The following is a 17788-nucleotide window of genomic DNA, read 5'->3' as shown; positions in this document are numbered from 1 at the left end:
AGAAACAGGAGAATTGAGCAGAAAATCAATGACCTAAACCACCTGTCCAGAGTTTGAATTCTTTATATTCTCCTTCCCCTTCTTGCTTCATAAAAGTAGCATCACATCCATTTTTTAGGTGGCCCTAGCAAGAAAAGGGATCAACAGTATGTTCAGGTTGTTGAGTGGAAGTGTTTGTTCTTGTCCAGAAAAATAAATTTTTTTCAGCTGAGTGGAAAGAAGCAGGTTTAAAGAAAAGTGGGGGCTCTTATCTATTCTTTCCACAAGAGAATTGTTAACCAATAAGCACAAGGAGCTCTAAAGAATAAATAACTACCTATTCAGGCTGTTCTTTTAAAATGGTCTTAATATTTAGAAACCATTACAAGCAAGAGGCTTGTCCCTGCTGCTTTACACGAACTCAGGAACACATTTTAAAGCCTTTTGATTTTATTTTTAAAGCAAGCTGGAATCCTGCAGTGCCAATTTTGTTGCACTAAACTTTTAAGTGGGGAATATTCCAAATGCACTTATTGCATTACTAACACTTCCTGGCATTATAAATTATTTTTCTAAGTCTGTATAAATAATGCTGCATGATTTTACAAGCAGTCCTTTTTGGTTTTCATCATCATTCACCTAGGAACATGACAACACAGGAATTCACACATAAAAGGAGATTATTTATGTAAAGGAGAGAGATGTAATTAAATTAATGGGTGGACCACAGATGGAATGAAAGTGTGAAGAAAGTTATTGGAGTGGAATTTTCATTATTTGACTCAGTTTGTTCCTTCCTTTGAGTCCTCACTCTGTTCTTTCAGCCCTCCCTCTGAGGGTCTGAGAGCAGAAGTGAGCAGCTCAAGTTTACTACTTCTTGAGTATCAAATAATCAACAGAATCAAACTAACAAGAACAGAAAATGACCCTGGGTATCATTCTTGTTTGCTTCAACTGGCTCACCGTAAATCTTCATAGCTTGGAGTTATGTTTGCTAGCATAGTTATTTGAAAGAATTTCATTTATATCAATACATGTTATAAAACATTCATTTCTACCTGAAATTATAAGAAGCTAAGCAGTTATGATTCTCACTGCAGTTTTAATGATGAGGGATAACTAGAGCAGTTTTACATTTTTCAGCTTCTTACACTTCTTTTAATATATGAGCCTGTTCAGGCCTCAGGTAACCCTCCATGCATCACTCAAACCATAAGAAAATGACAAGTCCTCATCCTTTTTTACTCCCAAACAGGTTAGTTTCCTATGCTGTCCTTCCTGTGACTTTCAGAATTTGAAATTCTTGAGTAACCACCTCTGATTTTAGAGAATGTCTAAAAAGTGTAGAAACCATGCTTAACTTCATAGCAAAAATCACATCTCAAAAGCAAGTTACATCTTAATTCACACCAAAATGTTTCATTGCAGAAAAAAAAAAGTCAAAATAGTACATCAACAAAATAAATACTTTCTCCAGCTTTTAAAATATTTTATTGAAAAGAAAAGGGTTTCTAGTTCATTGAAATAAATGACTTCATATTTCAGCTGCAGATTCAGGCACATTGCAATGGCTCTCAAACAGCAAGGCTTCATTAGTTTTAAAGGAGTGTGACACAAAATCTACATCCATCCTCAAAGCATAACAGCAGCAAGAAATTTTTGGACCTATAGGCTTAGCAATTCCAGTACTTCCCACTCCGGTTTCTCTCTTCTGTTCTGAATAGGCCAGAAGTTTAAAAACTCTCACTATTTTCCTGGCAACTTCAGTGACAATCTGTTTTAACTTAACAATTTTTTACTTAAATTTTTATTATTATTAGTTGCAATCCACTGTAATATCCTGCCCTGTTTTTCTAAAGATCAAGTCTTGTACATCAAGAAAACTACTCAAAACCAGTTCAAATGTGTCTCAAATCACTCTTTTCCATAAGCAGTTTTAAAAGTCCAAGTGAATATTATCAGACTGGAATTCCTTGGTTTCTTTCCTCGCTTCTTTCTAGCTTCAAGTAATTTAGCATATTTAGGTGTAATGAAGTATCTCTAGTGTTCCCATTCATTATTGATTTTATCTGTCACGAGGGACTTGCATTCGCTCCCAACCCAAGCATGTAATTTTTATTTTCTCCCTACCCCTTCTTCCTGCAATGAAGACCCCTCAGCAGCCACTAAAAGCTCCACCAGAACAACCTGAATCCCTGACCCTTTAGTCTTCTTTGGACACACTGATGTCACCTACTATTATTTCAGAGCTGTAAAAATGACTAAGAAAGACAATCACAGAGAATAACCAAACTTAAAAGCCCTCAAACCCCTCATCTCTGAGCTTCAGGGACTAACAGAGGTCACTGTGAGAGTGACTGGTTTTTTAGTGCATTCTAAATCTAAAACCTGAGCATGTTTATCACTCTTAACTTTAATGGACGGAAAGCAGTATCCCTTAAGTCAAAAACAGCATCCCCAGAATTAATTGTGCTATTACCAATCTTTTATTTTACCTTAGATTAGGATCACCATGAAGAGATTGGTTTTTTTGCCTTTGAAGGCTAAAGTCTTAACTAATTAAGCTACAGCAATAAATGTAAGCTTCAAAGCTAGAAATTAAAAATAATTTAAAAATTGTTATAAACACTCCATGGTTTTGCCTTCACATCATATTTTTTTGATCATACCTTAATTTCACAGAGAAATAATTAACACCAATGAATTCTGGGCATCCTAAACTGACTTGTGTTCTAAGTCTCGGTGGCAGTGAGTAGAAATGATAATATTCCAAATGACAATTTTAGAATAACTTCTGTACTTTCAATGTTGTACCAAAAAGGTAGTTGCTGTTATTAATGCCACTGCTTTTCTGTACAAACAAACAAACAGGGAGGCTGGGCAGCTTCACAGTCTGAAACAGAGAAATGGGACTTTGTGTTCAGTCCCTGGGTGTAAGTGGGCTGACAAGTGCTGGATATGCTGTGGTGTAGCTGAGAATACACAATCCTCTGAGCTACTAAAATAAAAAAGAATTTGGAGAGTTTGTAGTTTAGTGAATATTCTGGCGTCCTTCCTGGCTGGTTTTGTTTACAGTGCTTTTAGCACAGCCAAAACCAGTCAGAGACTGGACCTCCATCTGCCCAGGAGGTGTGAACTGGAACTGCTTCTGAGACACAGATTACTTGTCTGGGGGGAGCCAGGCCTCTGATCTTGCTAAGAAAGGCTCTCCATAAATTTATCAACAGCATAAAAGTAGTTGAAAATGTGATGGGTCCAGCTCACCCTGGTACAATTGCCCAGCTCAGCCTTGCTGGGACACAAGGCATTCAAATGTGACTTTATCAGCCCAGAAATGGGGCACAGTGACAAGTTTGGCTCCTCTCTTCCAGGGTGAGAAGGGACATCCATCACCTCACTGCCCTGACTGTTACGTCCTATTTTTCTGCTTCAGAAAACACCATGAGCAGCAGGACCCCCCTCCACACCAGACTGTTTAGGATGCTCACAGTGCTTTTAGGGAGTAACATAAAAGGCTTCTGCACAAAAAGAGTGGGAATAATCTGCTCTGCCTTGTGGCTAGGACTGAAATTAATGGGCTAAAACCACTGTACAGAAAGTTCAGACCAAGCTTCATGAAAAACCAGGAGTATGGTGAAGTGTGCAATAGATCGCCCAGGGAAGCTGTTGCATCTCTGCCACTCCAGATCTGTAAGATTAGGACAGAAAACTGTTTCTCAGGAATGACAAGGGCCTGCCTTGGGCAGGAGCATGGACTGATGACATCCTGAATTTCCTTTCCGATCTATTTTTTCACAGCATTGCTGATGAAACGTAGTTGCTGTTATTGGAATGCAGGTAGATGTCTCTTCCAAAAGCCCTCTATCATCTCACAGCATTTTGTGAGGGACAGAATCCTGACAAACTGATTCAGTAGATCCCTCCTTGTTTCTAGCCAAACTACCCCTAAGCCTGAATGGTTACAATTTCTTTATGGGTTTTGTAGGGGTTCATTTTCTGGGGGTATTTTTTGGCCAAGGGGAGAGAATGGCCAAGAGGTCAGGGAATGTCTCTGATATCCTGCAAAAGGCTCCAGGATGTTTAGTGAGTTTAGATATTTTAAAGGTCAGTTGTACTTCAACACCAGTCTGTGAAAATACTTTCTGGGCCAGGACTTGAAAAACTGAAATATGGGAAACTGCTGATCCTGAAACTTCTCACACTTACAAGCTTATACTGGTATTTTCAAGCTTTCCTTCCAAACCAGGAGACCAAAAATACAATTGCATAAAAAAGAGAAAGTGAGGTATGCTTATACCATGATAATTTTAAGAACCAGGACTTTACATATATTTCAATTATTCACAATAAATTCATTAGATAAAGAGACATGAAAAGCCATTCATTGCAATCTTGTGAAAGTCTTTGTGCTCCAGTTATGAAAAATGCTGATCACATTTGACAGCCAGTGTTTTCACAGGCACATTTAGTCCTGTTAGTCTCTCCTTAGTCCTTCCTGGAAACACAGACCTGTCAGGAAGGTAACTGCACCGAAGACTCCTTTTTCTCCTGTCATCACCCTTGATGTTCAACATTAGACGGAGGTGAAAAAAAGGTGCAGATTACAGTAATTTTCTTTTGTGACCACTCAGGTTTGATGTGCACCATAATGTGTGGACTCCTAGAAGGAGTTGACAGACTTATATTAGTAGGCATGGTAATGAAAAAAGGCAGAGGTATTAGAAAAAAAATTAAAGTTTCCATAAGTGAAAACCAAAACACTGTCTGCAGTTTGGAGTAGGCCTGTGCCACAAGTAACATTTAAACTAAAAAAAGAGACCACAGGAATGGGTACAGAAAGCATGTCAAAGCACTAAGGGCAGATAAGAATCACTGAATAGCAAATGCCTCTTAACAGCTCAGTTATTCTTAGTAACAAAGCAGTTACCTGGTGAAAAATTATTTGCCCAGGTGAAAAATACTAAATGCATGAGCTACCTGTGCACCAGGGCAAGCAGCAAGGAGCATGGTGCAAACACAAGGACTGAGTCAAGCACATGTCCAAAAGAACTACACCCTCACTAGCAACATATAAATATGGAATATGTAAGTATAAGTTAGTAGATAAATGTAGATAATTTTATTCAATAAATAGGCATTTTCCCCTACCATGACCTGTCACAGTGGTAAACCCTGTACATTTCCCTAAACCTGTCACTGAAACACTTCAAAGGGAAGCCATTAAGATGTCCTAGGTTACAATATAAAAATGTATCCTATTCCCATCCTCAAGAACAGCTGAAACCAGGAGGGGTGTCAGTTTTTCCCTTATCTCCTGTTAATGGGCCCATCAATGTCTTGCCACATGACTCAGAGATAATTCCCTCCAGGAGCCATTTCTGTTTAATAGACCCACCACATGACTCAGAGAATGATATCAGCCCATTGTGAGATGCTCTGCCCAGGGGGGAGGAGCTAAGCATCCCCACCTGGATATAATCTGGGTTTTGGAACTGAGCAGACAGTCTTTCCACTGGATTCCTAGAGGAATGGCCATCTTTTCCACCGGATCTTCAGAGGAAGACTACACCCTTTCTACAGGATCACTGCTCCAACAGAACCACATTTGCCACTCCAGGAGGACTGCAGCCACCAATCCAACTGGACTGACCAACAGGGTGTCAGGTAGTATTCTGACTTTGTTAGTAGTTTTTATTTTGCATTATTGCACGCATTTTGGTTTTCTTTTCCCTTTTCCTAATAAATTGTATTTCTGACTTGGAGTCTCTGGTTTTGCTTTCAAACCAGAACAGAAGAGCAGGAAGTTTTCACAGTTCAGATAACATCCAGCCATGTCTCTGTACAGGTGTGCCCTGGGAACATCAGCCTGGGGCGTAACTGACACTGTGCCTTCTGTTTTGGTTCAGTTCTGGTCCTGTAGAGCTCCTGCCCATCTGCAGTGAATGGCTACATGGCAGCTGGGTTGCTGTCTTTTTTGTTGGGTTTGAAATTTGGGGTTTGTTTTGGTTTGTTGGAGGGGATCGTTTGTCAGTAGGTTTTGTGTGTGTGTTTTAAAGTCAAATGCACACTGGTACTACTGAAAAAAAGTTTATTTTTATAAGATAACACAAATCCTGATGGAAGAGCCAATCGTCTGCCTGAAAACTATTGCAGGGGACTATTGCAACTAGTTACAGGGAAAGAATTCACAAAAAGTTAGTCTTACTACAGTTTGCTCAAGGAGATCTCAGCAGACATTTCAGCACAGATCAGAAACTGCCCTGATATATTCTTGAATCTGAGCCCATTAAAAAAACAACCAACCACCCAAACATGGAGAACTTTCCAACCACTAGAATTTTTTTCTTCTCCAATAGTTGTACAAAGTACTGAAAATATTAACAGGCTGATGATAAAGGAACTGCTGGGGCTCTGATTCTTTGTTACTGTTGAAGACTGATATGTTATATAACTGCAATTTCCACATTTAAATAAAATATGGCCATAAAAGACATTCCACATTACCACACTATTACATGTACAGCTACGGAATATTGTTAATGTTGTACTTGTATCTGTTTCAGTTTTCTCCTACTAAATACATTATGCAAATTTAATTTTCCATAAAAACCTTTAATAAGGCAATGATATTATGAAACCAAATAAAAGTATATGATATTAAATCAAAAACTACAACAGAAATAGTAAGTTCCTCCAACAATTTAAAAAGACAAGAGTTTTGGGGTATTTTTTTAATTGCACAGAGGTTTTTCCAAAATCATAAAGAGTGCAGGCCCTTCAAGGGAATAAAGGCAATCAGTACTATTCAATCAGTACAAACCCTGAACAATATTATACCTGGACTGCAGATCATGAGGCCAAATATTATCAGGAAATAAACTATTAACATCAGGGAATACACAGAAAGTATTTTCCCTTGTAAGAAGTAGATACTTCTCAAAATACAAATACTTCAAATCAATAAATGGAGAAGCTAAATTAAAGCTACTGTCTAATATAACCTTTATCACAAAAGCCAGTCTGTCTGTGTAAGTTCAGTACTTCAAAGGATGATTTTCTACACGAAAAGCAAATCACTATTTAATGAAAAATGTGTTGATTCACCCAATGTAAAAGCTGAAGAAAATAATTAGGCTAACAAATTTGGAGTCAGCAGAGTTTGCAGTGTCAGTTACAATAGCACGTGATTAACATCCCTGAAAGGATCCTAAGGGAATGCAAGCAAAAGAACCAAATCTAAGATGGAACACCCACAGTGACAGAGGAAAAAAATGACAAGAGCATTTTTTCACTAGCAATTGATCTTCATGCAGCCAAGAATCACTGGGCACCATGAGTGACAAACAATCTTGATATTAAAATGGAGGTCAACATACAAAAACCATTTGGGAGCCCTGGTTTGGCAGGGTAGGAGCTGATACCAGTGTAAACTTTTGAGAAAAGGGACTGAGAACAATTTTTTCAGGATGCTATAAAATGCCATTTGAGACAAGCGCTTGGACTCCTGTTTCCTGAACATGACAACTCCCTGAGAACAAGAATACTCACCTTTACCAGTTCCTTTCCTTAGAAAAGGTGAAGATTCTTAAGCAATACCGTCTTTCTAACAACTGCACCATCTTAAGATCTTCATAGCAGCTATCAAGCTTTACTATTCTCTCTTTTCTTCAAAAAGTATTTTTAATGAAAGAGGGAATTTAAGAGAAAATTTGCACAACATGCTGAAGTCCCATATTCTGCTTAAGGGACTCAGGACAGAAAAAGTGTCGGGTAAAATAGACTTAATACAAATGCAAACTTGTATATGACATACATCTATCATACAACAATCTGAGCAAAAATCTTCAAAACCTCCATTAAATTTTCTGTCAAAGTCTCGACAGTTATAAAGTGCTTACACAGTAAGATATGATTTGAGCAACTTTAAGTATTTGTCACACATTTTGTCCATAGCCAGGGAACAGAAAAGGAAGAGAGAAAGCAGGGGCTGTTACTGCTGAACAAAATTAATTATGTATTATTACTTCAGGCAATTGCAATGATTAATTTCTATAAAAGCAAATTCAAGTGTAATTGCGTAATTATTGTGTTTTCATTAAAAATATATTGATAGTGGGTGCCTTCTGTATTATTCTCTTTATTCTGGTCTGCTTCACAACAAATTCAGTGTAGAGAACACCTCATTTCAGGATCTGTGGGCCAACAGTCAGGTCCTGAGTACTCAGACACAACCTTTACATGTGCCTTTCAAATTACACTGGAAATTCCTTCCTTACAAATGCCAATAAATTCAAAATGCAGTCCACAGGCTCAAATGCTGCTGCTCATGTACATTCCTACCTGCAAAGGGAACAGGTGCATCTTTATCCAAAGCAACCAGAGGAGGGTCCAAAATCACAGTGTCATTGTTTTCAGTTATGATTCCGTGGTATGACGTCTCAATCCAGGGTTTGTGTTTATTCACTAGAAAAGAAGAAAACATGCCTAATTAATTTGGTTTGTGTTTCAAACCCATTCAGCTCATTTTATCTATAAAAAGAAATTATTTAACATACTTCCAATATTAATGGTATTACTCAAAAGCCACTAACAAAATCCCTACAATAAACTTTCAGATATAAAAGAAAAATGACACGCACATTGTACTGCACTGATGAGAAAACCAACACTTGCAGACATCCCTCCAATTAAGACACTGAAATAAAAAGGCAATTTGCAAAATATTTGTAATGTGTCATTGTAATGTGACCTGTTGTCAGCCTAACAGGTTGAGACAGTTTTGAAGGAATTACTTTCAGTTGCAAAGCCCAGGTACAAGAGAAAGGGCATCCTGAGAAACCCAACTTGACAAGACACAAAGCAGAACGATGGGTGAGAACACTCAACTCTTTGTTACCTTCTCACTTTGTATTTTTGGAACAATACTACAATTACTTCTGTGCTTTGTACATTATAGACAAAACAAGCGTCTGCATTTTAATTACTGGTAAAAGTCTGCACTACTTCACAATTTAACCAGGGGATCTGAATCCTTTCTGGAAAAACCTGTCCTTCAAATCCAGCTGTTGAACATTTGGATATCTGATCTTGAAGCACATTGGAAGATCACACAAAAGACACTTTAAGGAGAGGCTACACTACACCACCAGATTGTCTTATTGCTGAACCCTCTCCATTTACACCCCTCTCACCATCCATCTCCCACTGACTGGAAAGGATGAAGACACAAAATGAAAAAGAAGGGGGAAATGTAAGAAGCTTAGCTTTGCTCTGGTTATAAATTGAGCTTTCTTCCTGCAGGCACAATCTGAATGCTATGTCACTGGAACTCCTACATAAGGAATACAATGGTGACAGCTAAATGAATTTCAGTTTGAGGAATGTACTCCCCCAGGCAAGAGGGAGCACTGCATCAAGGAATATCTACCCCACTTGCAGGAAACTCAGATGGCAAGGTAATTTCTATACCTATTATATAGCTGTGGGTACCAGATGCTGAGGAAAATACCTGGTGAGTTAAGAGAAATCACCTCTAAGATGAAGAGTTGACACTTAGACTAAAACCAAACTAAAAAATAAATTAAAAAATTATGAAACCAAACAAAATCCAGATATAACCCTAAACTCTTTACTGTCCTGTCTTCTGTAAAACCCCCAGACATCAATGAGATTCAAGTTTCTCCCTTTGTGAAGAAAGCAGCAAAAACCACAAAGACAACACAGAGGGCTCTGGCCACAGGTAAACATGGGCAATTAACAAAGTATTTTTTTCACTGGCTATTTGGGAAAAGCATACAAATATATTTATGGCAAATTGAAATTCATTCTGTTCCTTTCTTGCTTCTTTGTTTAACCATTAGGAAACTGTGGACTTGGGAGACTGATCCTTCTAAAGCTGATTTTATATTCTAGCACTAATCTGGGAGCTTTTGGTTCATTCCTATTTTGCAATAGATCTTCTTTCAAAAGAAAGCATACTTATCTTCACAGTAGTTGGTTTTGCCCATTTTTGCAATAACTAAGCAACAGGAAGATTAAACTGTGGATGTGTCAGGGAAAGGTGAAATGGAAAACAGGGATCTCAAATCTCTTTATCTTGTAATGACTGTACAGCCAGAGTAGAGATTGGTGAGTTTATGTAATAGATGAAGGCCAAAAGTCTTGTCGATGTTGAAAAATGAGAAGTGATGGATGCAATTTCAGAGCTTTTTATGGCATTTGGGATTCTGGTTTGCAGGGCAGTCTGTATTTGTTAATGGAATACGTGAATTGCCTGAGCATGCAGACCAGTGTGCTCCAGTGGCACTCAGGTGTGGCTCACAGGAGGGACACAGGCTGCACTGAGCCAAAGGGCATCCCTTGACTGCAGGCAGATGCATCTGAACCATAATGAGACAGTAAACACAAGCTTGCATCAAAAGGGAATTCCTTATGCAACTCAAATTTCAAGTACCAAATGCTTTTCATTCCTCCTGATTTGGTTAAGGGTCTGAGCTCTTAAAAAAACAATCAAACAAAAAACCCAAACAGGCTAACAAACAAAAAAAGCATCAAAACTTTCCTCTTACTGATTCCTAGGGAATACTTTTGATGACACTTTTACTTAAGGAACTCAAAATACAGTGAGTGCAATTCTACCAGCCTTAGCTTTCTCCAGTTGGTGTCCAATGAGCAATAACAGCACTCAAATGAGTGGCAGCAACATCATTCCTTAAATTATATTTGGGGGAAGCAAAGAAAAATGCATTATGAACAAATGCTACAGTTTAGACCTTAGAGACTAGTATTGGGAAGAGGAAAAGAACAATAAAGCGAAAGCAAAATAAAATAATATATCAAATTATCTGCAAGCTCTTATCTTGGAGATGAATTTTAGATATACATCCCCAAATGTAAAACTATGGCTATATAAGCTTTGTGTGATCTGTGGTAAGGAAATTTTACAAATAATGGAAAACATCCATGCTCTTTGGGAATGCAAAACAATTCTTTTGCAACAGATGATCTCTCTTTGAATATTTTCACATCATGAAAATTATTGATCCTATTGCACTGTTTTGGATACTTGCTTTAAAATAAGAAATCTCTAATCCTGAGATGAGCAGGTGATGTTCTGGCTGGGAGGGCTGTTTATCTTCTCCCTGCTAAAGGCTAGTAAAATGTTACCGTAGAACTAACTGCAGAAACCACTCTACAGGCTTTCATAAAACAATAGATTATTAAGGAAAAACCTTTATATGTAACATGATCAATGAATCCTTTAGAGACAAAAGGACAACTACAAAATATTAGACTGGTTCAAGCCAGTGTTTATCCACAGGTTAACAAAGCTCTCAAATTACTGATATTTTCCTATACCTATGCAGTGTCTTCAAAAGAAGAGAGTTTTCAAAATCCAGAAGTGTTTTGTCTTGTCTTATTTGAGCTATTGATTCTACTTCGGGATATGTCAGTTGGATTTCAGGTTTCCAAAAACATAGTAGTGCCACTATTTAAACATCACATAGTAGTGCATTTATTTAAATATCACAACAAAAATGTTTTATCATGCTGTCTATTTCAGGCTATATGAAACTGTCTGTTTAACTAGAAAAGAAAAACAAAATTTGCATTATTGAAAAAGTACCACGATTTTGATTATATACAGTACTTATTAGTACATTTTAAAGATTAAAATGTACTAATTTAATTTTTTTAAATTCTTTAAAGTTTTAAATAAGATGGGAATTTTTCATTTTATCTTTAAAATGGAAAAGTCAGGAATGGTCAAAAAGTATGTCAATGTTTCTCAACAATGCTTACAAATTCACAGCATTCTATAAAGTAAAGTGATAGACAAGCTACTTTTCTTTGGTTTGCATTTGCTAAAGACAATGGAAGAGATCTATACACAGATTTGTATGTGAAGTTTCAGGAATTAAAAGGCAGAGCACTGCACAGCCAGTCAATCTCAAATGAGCAAATAAGCTAGATAATCAACAGGTAAGAGGTATACAAAAAAACTTTTCCCTCTTAAGGCATATTAAATTGTAGCACACTGATATTAACTCTAAACCTAGGGGAAAAAAAAAGGTTTTGTCTTCCTCACAAAATATCTTCTCTGGAAGCATTTATCAGAAGCTTGCATGATTCAAACATATTTAGCTAAGACATAAAGATACCCATGCTGTGGGTTGTTTGTCTTTTTCAAACTTGCCTCCCTTCCTACAATTTATTAGTCATTCATATAAACACATATTATAAATAATTTATACCGTCTAGGATCAGGCAATTAATGTTCCTTTATTACAGCTCGAGGCTGATCCATTACAATTCGTCTGCACTGTCCACAGGGCATTTCCCGGTCTGTCCCACGCAAGGCTGTGATCACAAGCCTGGGGATGCAGTGGAAGCACCGTGCCAGGAAAGGCCCCTTCTGTGCTCCCTCTGCCAACGCTCCGGGCACGAGAGCACCCGAGCAGAACACAGCCAAGGAAACCAGCCCCGTTCTGAGGGTCTGGGGAACCCAGCCCAGGACTGCTGTCCTGAAAGTCTGCGTAAGGACAGCCCCACAGGAAACACAGAGGTGAACACAGAGATGAACACAGAGAAAGGCCCAGATGACATTTAGAACCCACAAAACTTGCTGACCTAGTGCAGTGTATTCAAGATTGCAAGACATGCATGGCACTTCCTGAAGGCAGTCACAGTCTGCGCATTAAATCTTCCAAGTCCCAAAGCCTGTGAGCAGCACAGCTGTGATTTGTCAGTGCAGGAGCATTATAATAACAGGAGTACAATAAGGACAAAATGTATGAGGCCATCATCTTATGAGCAAAGCCATCTTTCTCTAAGCTGAGACACACTTGTTAGGGTGCGGAGAGAGAGGGGGTGGGTGGGAAGCAGCACGTGTACAAGGGAACATTACAATGGTATTCGCAAAATTCAGATGGTTTCTGACTCAAATCAGTTAGAAAATGTCACGGATCCAAAAATAACACATTATAAAAGAATTATAAAAGAAAAAAGTGACTATAAAAAGGTTTAACTCCTGACACCAAGGCAGATTCAATACTGTCAGTTGATTTAACTGACGATTTCTAAACTTCAGGCAGCTGAAACCTAAGGTAGCAAATTATAATGGTTAAGAATTGCTTTATGAAAGAAATGTTGTCTTTCCTTTTCTCCTCTAAATAGCACAATGGATTTATTTTCCATTTAATAGTGTTGATAATATGTTCTCTCATCTCTAGCTTAAAGAGCTTGTCAAGTCCAGAAAAATTGGCAGAAAATTTAAGCTTTCTTACCACCTCTTTCAGCTCTAAGTCTTTTCATCTGCTGACTTAATGATCTTCAGCTCAGCCTGCTGGAATCCTGTGGAGATGTCAAAGGCCTTCCCCTCAGAACCACCCAAACTGAGGATGCCCAGGAAGCCTTTGAGGCATGCAGGAAATCCCATTAACTCCTGCAGAATGTCAGACAACCTCCTGCTTGTGCATGCTGCAAGCCCTCCCACTGAACAGCAAGGCATGCTGCTCGAGCCCTGCTGGGGGATGCTGCACAGCAATTCCCAAGGGATGCAGCTGCCACAGGAACAGCTGCAAGGCACAATTCCCCTGACTGGAAGAGCCCCTGGACCTGGACAGCACTGACCTGGCAGTCACTCCTCCCTGGGAACAGTGCTTTCCTGAGGAAACACCACAGTGACACCTGTGAGGTCAGGAATGGCCACAGCTCGGGCTCATTTTTCAGGTGTTCCAAAGAAAATGGCAACTAAACCCATGATTTGTCCACTGTTCAGTTTCTGTGAGAGCTTCAACAGCCCTGGGCTCTGAACCAAGAAGGAGAAACTTTGAAAGAGAGTGAAGTCAGAAGATGATTTTGACTCACAAGTGTGGCTCATGCTATGGTCATTCTTTGATGAACAAGGGAGAAGTTTTGAAATCTCATAACCTTGAAGAGAAATTCACTGGAGTCTCCAGTAGCTCTGGTTTCTGGTAACTGGATGTCACTACACAGAGGTGTTTCAGAGATCATGTTTTACTAAGCAAGTCCTCATCACACGGGTCATGCATGTGAGTGTATTGTGCATGTGTAGCTTTATAACAGGGGAGACCTTAATTCTACCAAGGTATGTCTTGAGATAGAAACCTGGATTTCCAGAATGAGCCTGGAACAGAAACCAAAGACTGCAGCAAAATCCCAGATCTCACAAAGTGGCAGCTAAGAACAAAAATGTTCAGAAGATAGGCAGATTTGGGGGCTTAGTTCACTAAAGAAATGAGGATTGGAGTTTGAGAAAGAATTTAAGACTTCCTTTGGAAGGCAGAGAAAACAAGGACATGGATTTTTGTGTGCATTTTTGAGGAAAAAGAAGCTAAGTAAAAAGTGGAAACTAATAATGGCTGTAAAGTAGGAGAAATAAATAAATGTTTGCATCTTATAGGATTAAATCTTTCTCAGCATTAGGAAAAAAAAATTGAGTACCTTTATCAGGAGGAACTGTGTTTCCCTATCTATAAAAACCCTGAAAACATTCCAGAAGGGTTCAGATATAAAACACATTTTATATGCTTTGCCAAAGACAAATTGTAGAGAAGAAATTTATTCTGTCCCATATACTTTGTTCTCCCTGTGATGCCATTGCCTGAATTACTGAAATTCCGGTAGTTATGTTCTGTCTTTATTTTTAGATAGACAACTTTAAACTAAAATGCTTTATGTGCTTTTACATAAAATAATAACATGAAACTCCTGCCCCAATTAAGGCAATGGGAGTTTTGACATTAAGATCAGTTAAAGCAGAATTTATATGATTTATGATGTGTGATTATGAGAAGTGAACTCTTTGGAGAACATTTTAACTGAGCAATACATTATGGGCAGTGCATCTCAGCAACATTAAATTACTCAGTGGAGCTCCTGTGGATACCTCGGCACTGCTTTGATTGTGCTGCACAGCAAAAGCTATTCTGCACCAACACACTGCACTAAGTTTTCTGCCATAAACACATTTTCTGGCCCCCGAGAGAAGGCCTTTCAATAAAGATAGTTCCCATCAACAAAATTTGTTCTTATATTAAAACGGGACAACATTCAAAAAGAAAGACTCTTTTGTTAGTAGCTAATTCTTATTACAAACTAATTTAACCAAAAGTACCAACTGTCTTGCCTAATAGACTTGATAACGTCAGTAATTACACTGCTGTTGGCTATTTCTAAAGTAAAATAACATACTCTGTACTTATTCTGACATGTTGAGATGCTTATGCAGCCATAAACACAATTAATTCTCTTATAAATCTGTTTGTTTGGATTTTTTTATGAGTGGGGAAGAGAACCTTCTTAACACTGAGCAAATTAATATTACACATTGAACAAGAACTTCATGAATGCTTTGCTCAACCCAAACCTATGCTGTTCAGGAAAAACAGTCCAGCCACAAATTTTGCAGAACTCCACTTACAATACTGAGATGTAAAACTTTCAGCAGCATTTTTTACTTCTGACCCTTATTTCCGAAGAGCACATATTGAATTTTCCTGTGCATACAGGAATTAGTCTTTACACCCTGTCTCAGTGCCCTCTTTTAGGGAATGGACCACATAGTTGTGGTCTCTGGGCCTTGAAGTGCCTTTAAGCTTAAAAGTTATTTTAATTAACGCAAAAGACATTTCAACTCCTTCATCAACATGTCCTTATAAGTTTATCTACTGATAGTTGTCATAACAAACACACTTCAGAGAATGCAAACCTGAATTCTGAGCTCCCAGTTTCCATGCCTCAGCATTAAGAGCAGGAAGCTGCACATGTCCCATATCTAAGGAACAAAATCAGAATTAGGGGATGAGTCTGTCCCACAGCCATCTACAGGAACTTTAACAACACTTACTGATTGAATCCTCAGACATGAAAATTACACACTTAAAATTCGTGGGGAAAGCATCCAATGGTTTAAAAATGTTTTCATTGATGTTTCAATGGCACAAAAAAGTCACAAACAAGGTGTTTTCCTATGTATTTACTTGCATTCAAAAAGCATTTCACTTATCTTGCTTATCAATGCCAATCTTTAATTCAACATTAATTCCTCATAAACAGCTTCATTCTAATTTAAAAAGACATAAAAGCTTGAGATGCCCAATATTTAACCCTTCTATAATTTAATTTAACTTCCTTCACTATTTAATAACTCCACACTCACTGTATGAAGCAGCCCCAGTCTTACAAATGCTGTCTTTCGTTTGGGCTGAAAGTTGTTCAAAACATGGATTTATTTTTCCATTATGAGCATTAACAGTAGGCATTTTAACTTAACCTGACTCTTGTCCTTATTCCTTAAATAAACAAGAATGGAGTGAGCTCTGAAAGTCAGAGCTGACCAGGGCTCCCAGCACTGCTTCACTGTCTGGACATCAACACCTTGCAAATACTCCTGATATTTCACGTAATTCTGAAGAAGACACAGATCCCCAGTGAACATTTTTACCATGACAGTGTGTTTTCATAGGAAGCAAAACAAATCAAATACAGCAGTTGTGCAGAAAAGCAAAAGCATTCCCACAGAAGCACCAAAGACAGATCTCACTGAGGAGCTGCAGGCCCGCAGGATGCCCTGTGTAACTGAAGAACTAATTTGCATCTGCAATAACCCCCTTACTGCCCGAAATACCATAACCAGGGGCTTCCAATTGCTGCTATTTCTCCTATGAATGTCTCAATTATGACATCTCTAAAGTGAACATTACAGATACTACAGAACTCGAGACATTTTAACACTGGCTGAGAAGATTTTCAAAGGTTTTTCAGCACCTAATCATTCAGATTAGCACTTTTTCCTTTGTAAATAGTACCTTGAGCTGAAGTTTTAAAAAAGGATATTAAGGTATCTTAGGCTTTATGCAATTATGTCTCAAGAGTGTCAGCAATACTCTGTAGCGGAGAAAAGTATTTTGAAAAATTCCAAGTTAAAACCCCTATTATGCTATGAGGCTAAAATAAATGAAAAAAAAGTCTTAAAAAATGGTAGCCTTTATAAAATTTCATGCCACACTATTTTGATAGCACAGATTTGAGCACTATCTCAGTATACAAATTTAATCTCACTGAAATCTTATGCTCCTACATATGAGCCTACACATTTGGAAATCTTGGGAATTGAGATAAATCCTAATGCCATGGATTTTAAAGGAGTAAATAGTTTCTTTTAAAAAAATAGACTAAAGTATTGATGTTTATCTTTTCATTATTTGTTTAAAATAACAGATTTCCATACAGCAGGGGCTGAAGGATATTGCAGTGGAGAGAAGCTGGTCATGTATAGGACAGGTATTGCTACAAATTACCTGTCCTCTACTTCATCTGGCAGATCTTGAAAGCAGCTACTCATCTTTTTCTTTCATATGGCCACCACTCCTTCTACATGAATCATGTTGGTTTTGAAATTGTGACTGCATTACAGAAGAGATGCTTTATTCCCTGATGAAAACCAAGAAACTCCAATTCTTTAAAAGGGAATAATAGGAAGAGCACAAGAAACTGAGAGAAATTGATAAATTCTAGCCACGTTTGTGCGGGCAAAGGCTCATGAAGCTGAAAGGTCAAGGGAGAGATGTGAAAATGCACAGAAATCCAGAGCTGGGAGCATGAAAACCCTTTTGAGTACATATCCTCTGATCGTCTTGCACCATTTGTGCATCATGGGCAGACCACAGGGGGACTGCAGGTGCCACATCCACTGTTCTGCTGCAAGCTGTTCACAGGTAGGGTGGCACAGCTCTGTTCCATGACAGGCACAGGGTCATCACAACCTGTCCGCCAGCCATGGACC

General features: G+C 38.3%; 1 protein-coding gene across 7 annotated transcripts in view; it reads right to left on the bottom strand.

The window, feature by feature from the left end:
* CLSTN2 (calsyntenin 2) overlaps positions 1–17788 on the bottom strand; it is a 418740-nt gene that overhangs the window by 202185 nt on the left and 198767 nt on the right. For 5 of the 7 annotated variants that reach the window (XM_064384805.1, XM_064384804.1, XM_064384803.1 and 2 more), the window contains one exon: positions 8320–8442. In XM_064384805.1, the coding sequence (XP_064240875.1) occupies positions 8320–8442 (123 nt within the window). Of the gene's footprint in view, positions 1–8319; positions 8443–13265; positions 13309–15712; positions 15779–17788 lie in introns of those variants that run through there. The other 2 variants (XM_064384806.1, XM_064384807.1) reach the window with 2 other exon arrangements.

This window comes from Passer domesticus, chromosome 11 (assembly GCF_036417665.1).
Source record: "Passer domesticus isolate bPasDom1 chromosome 11, bPasDom1.hap1, whole genome shotgun sequence".
Taxonomy (NCBI): Eukaryota; Metazoa; Chordata; class Aves; order Passeriformes; family Passeridae; genus Passer; species Passer domesticus.
This window is presented reverse-complemented; position numbering and strand designations above follow the sequence as displayed.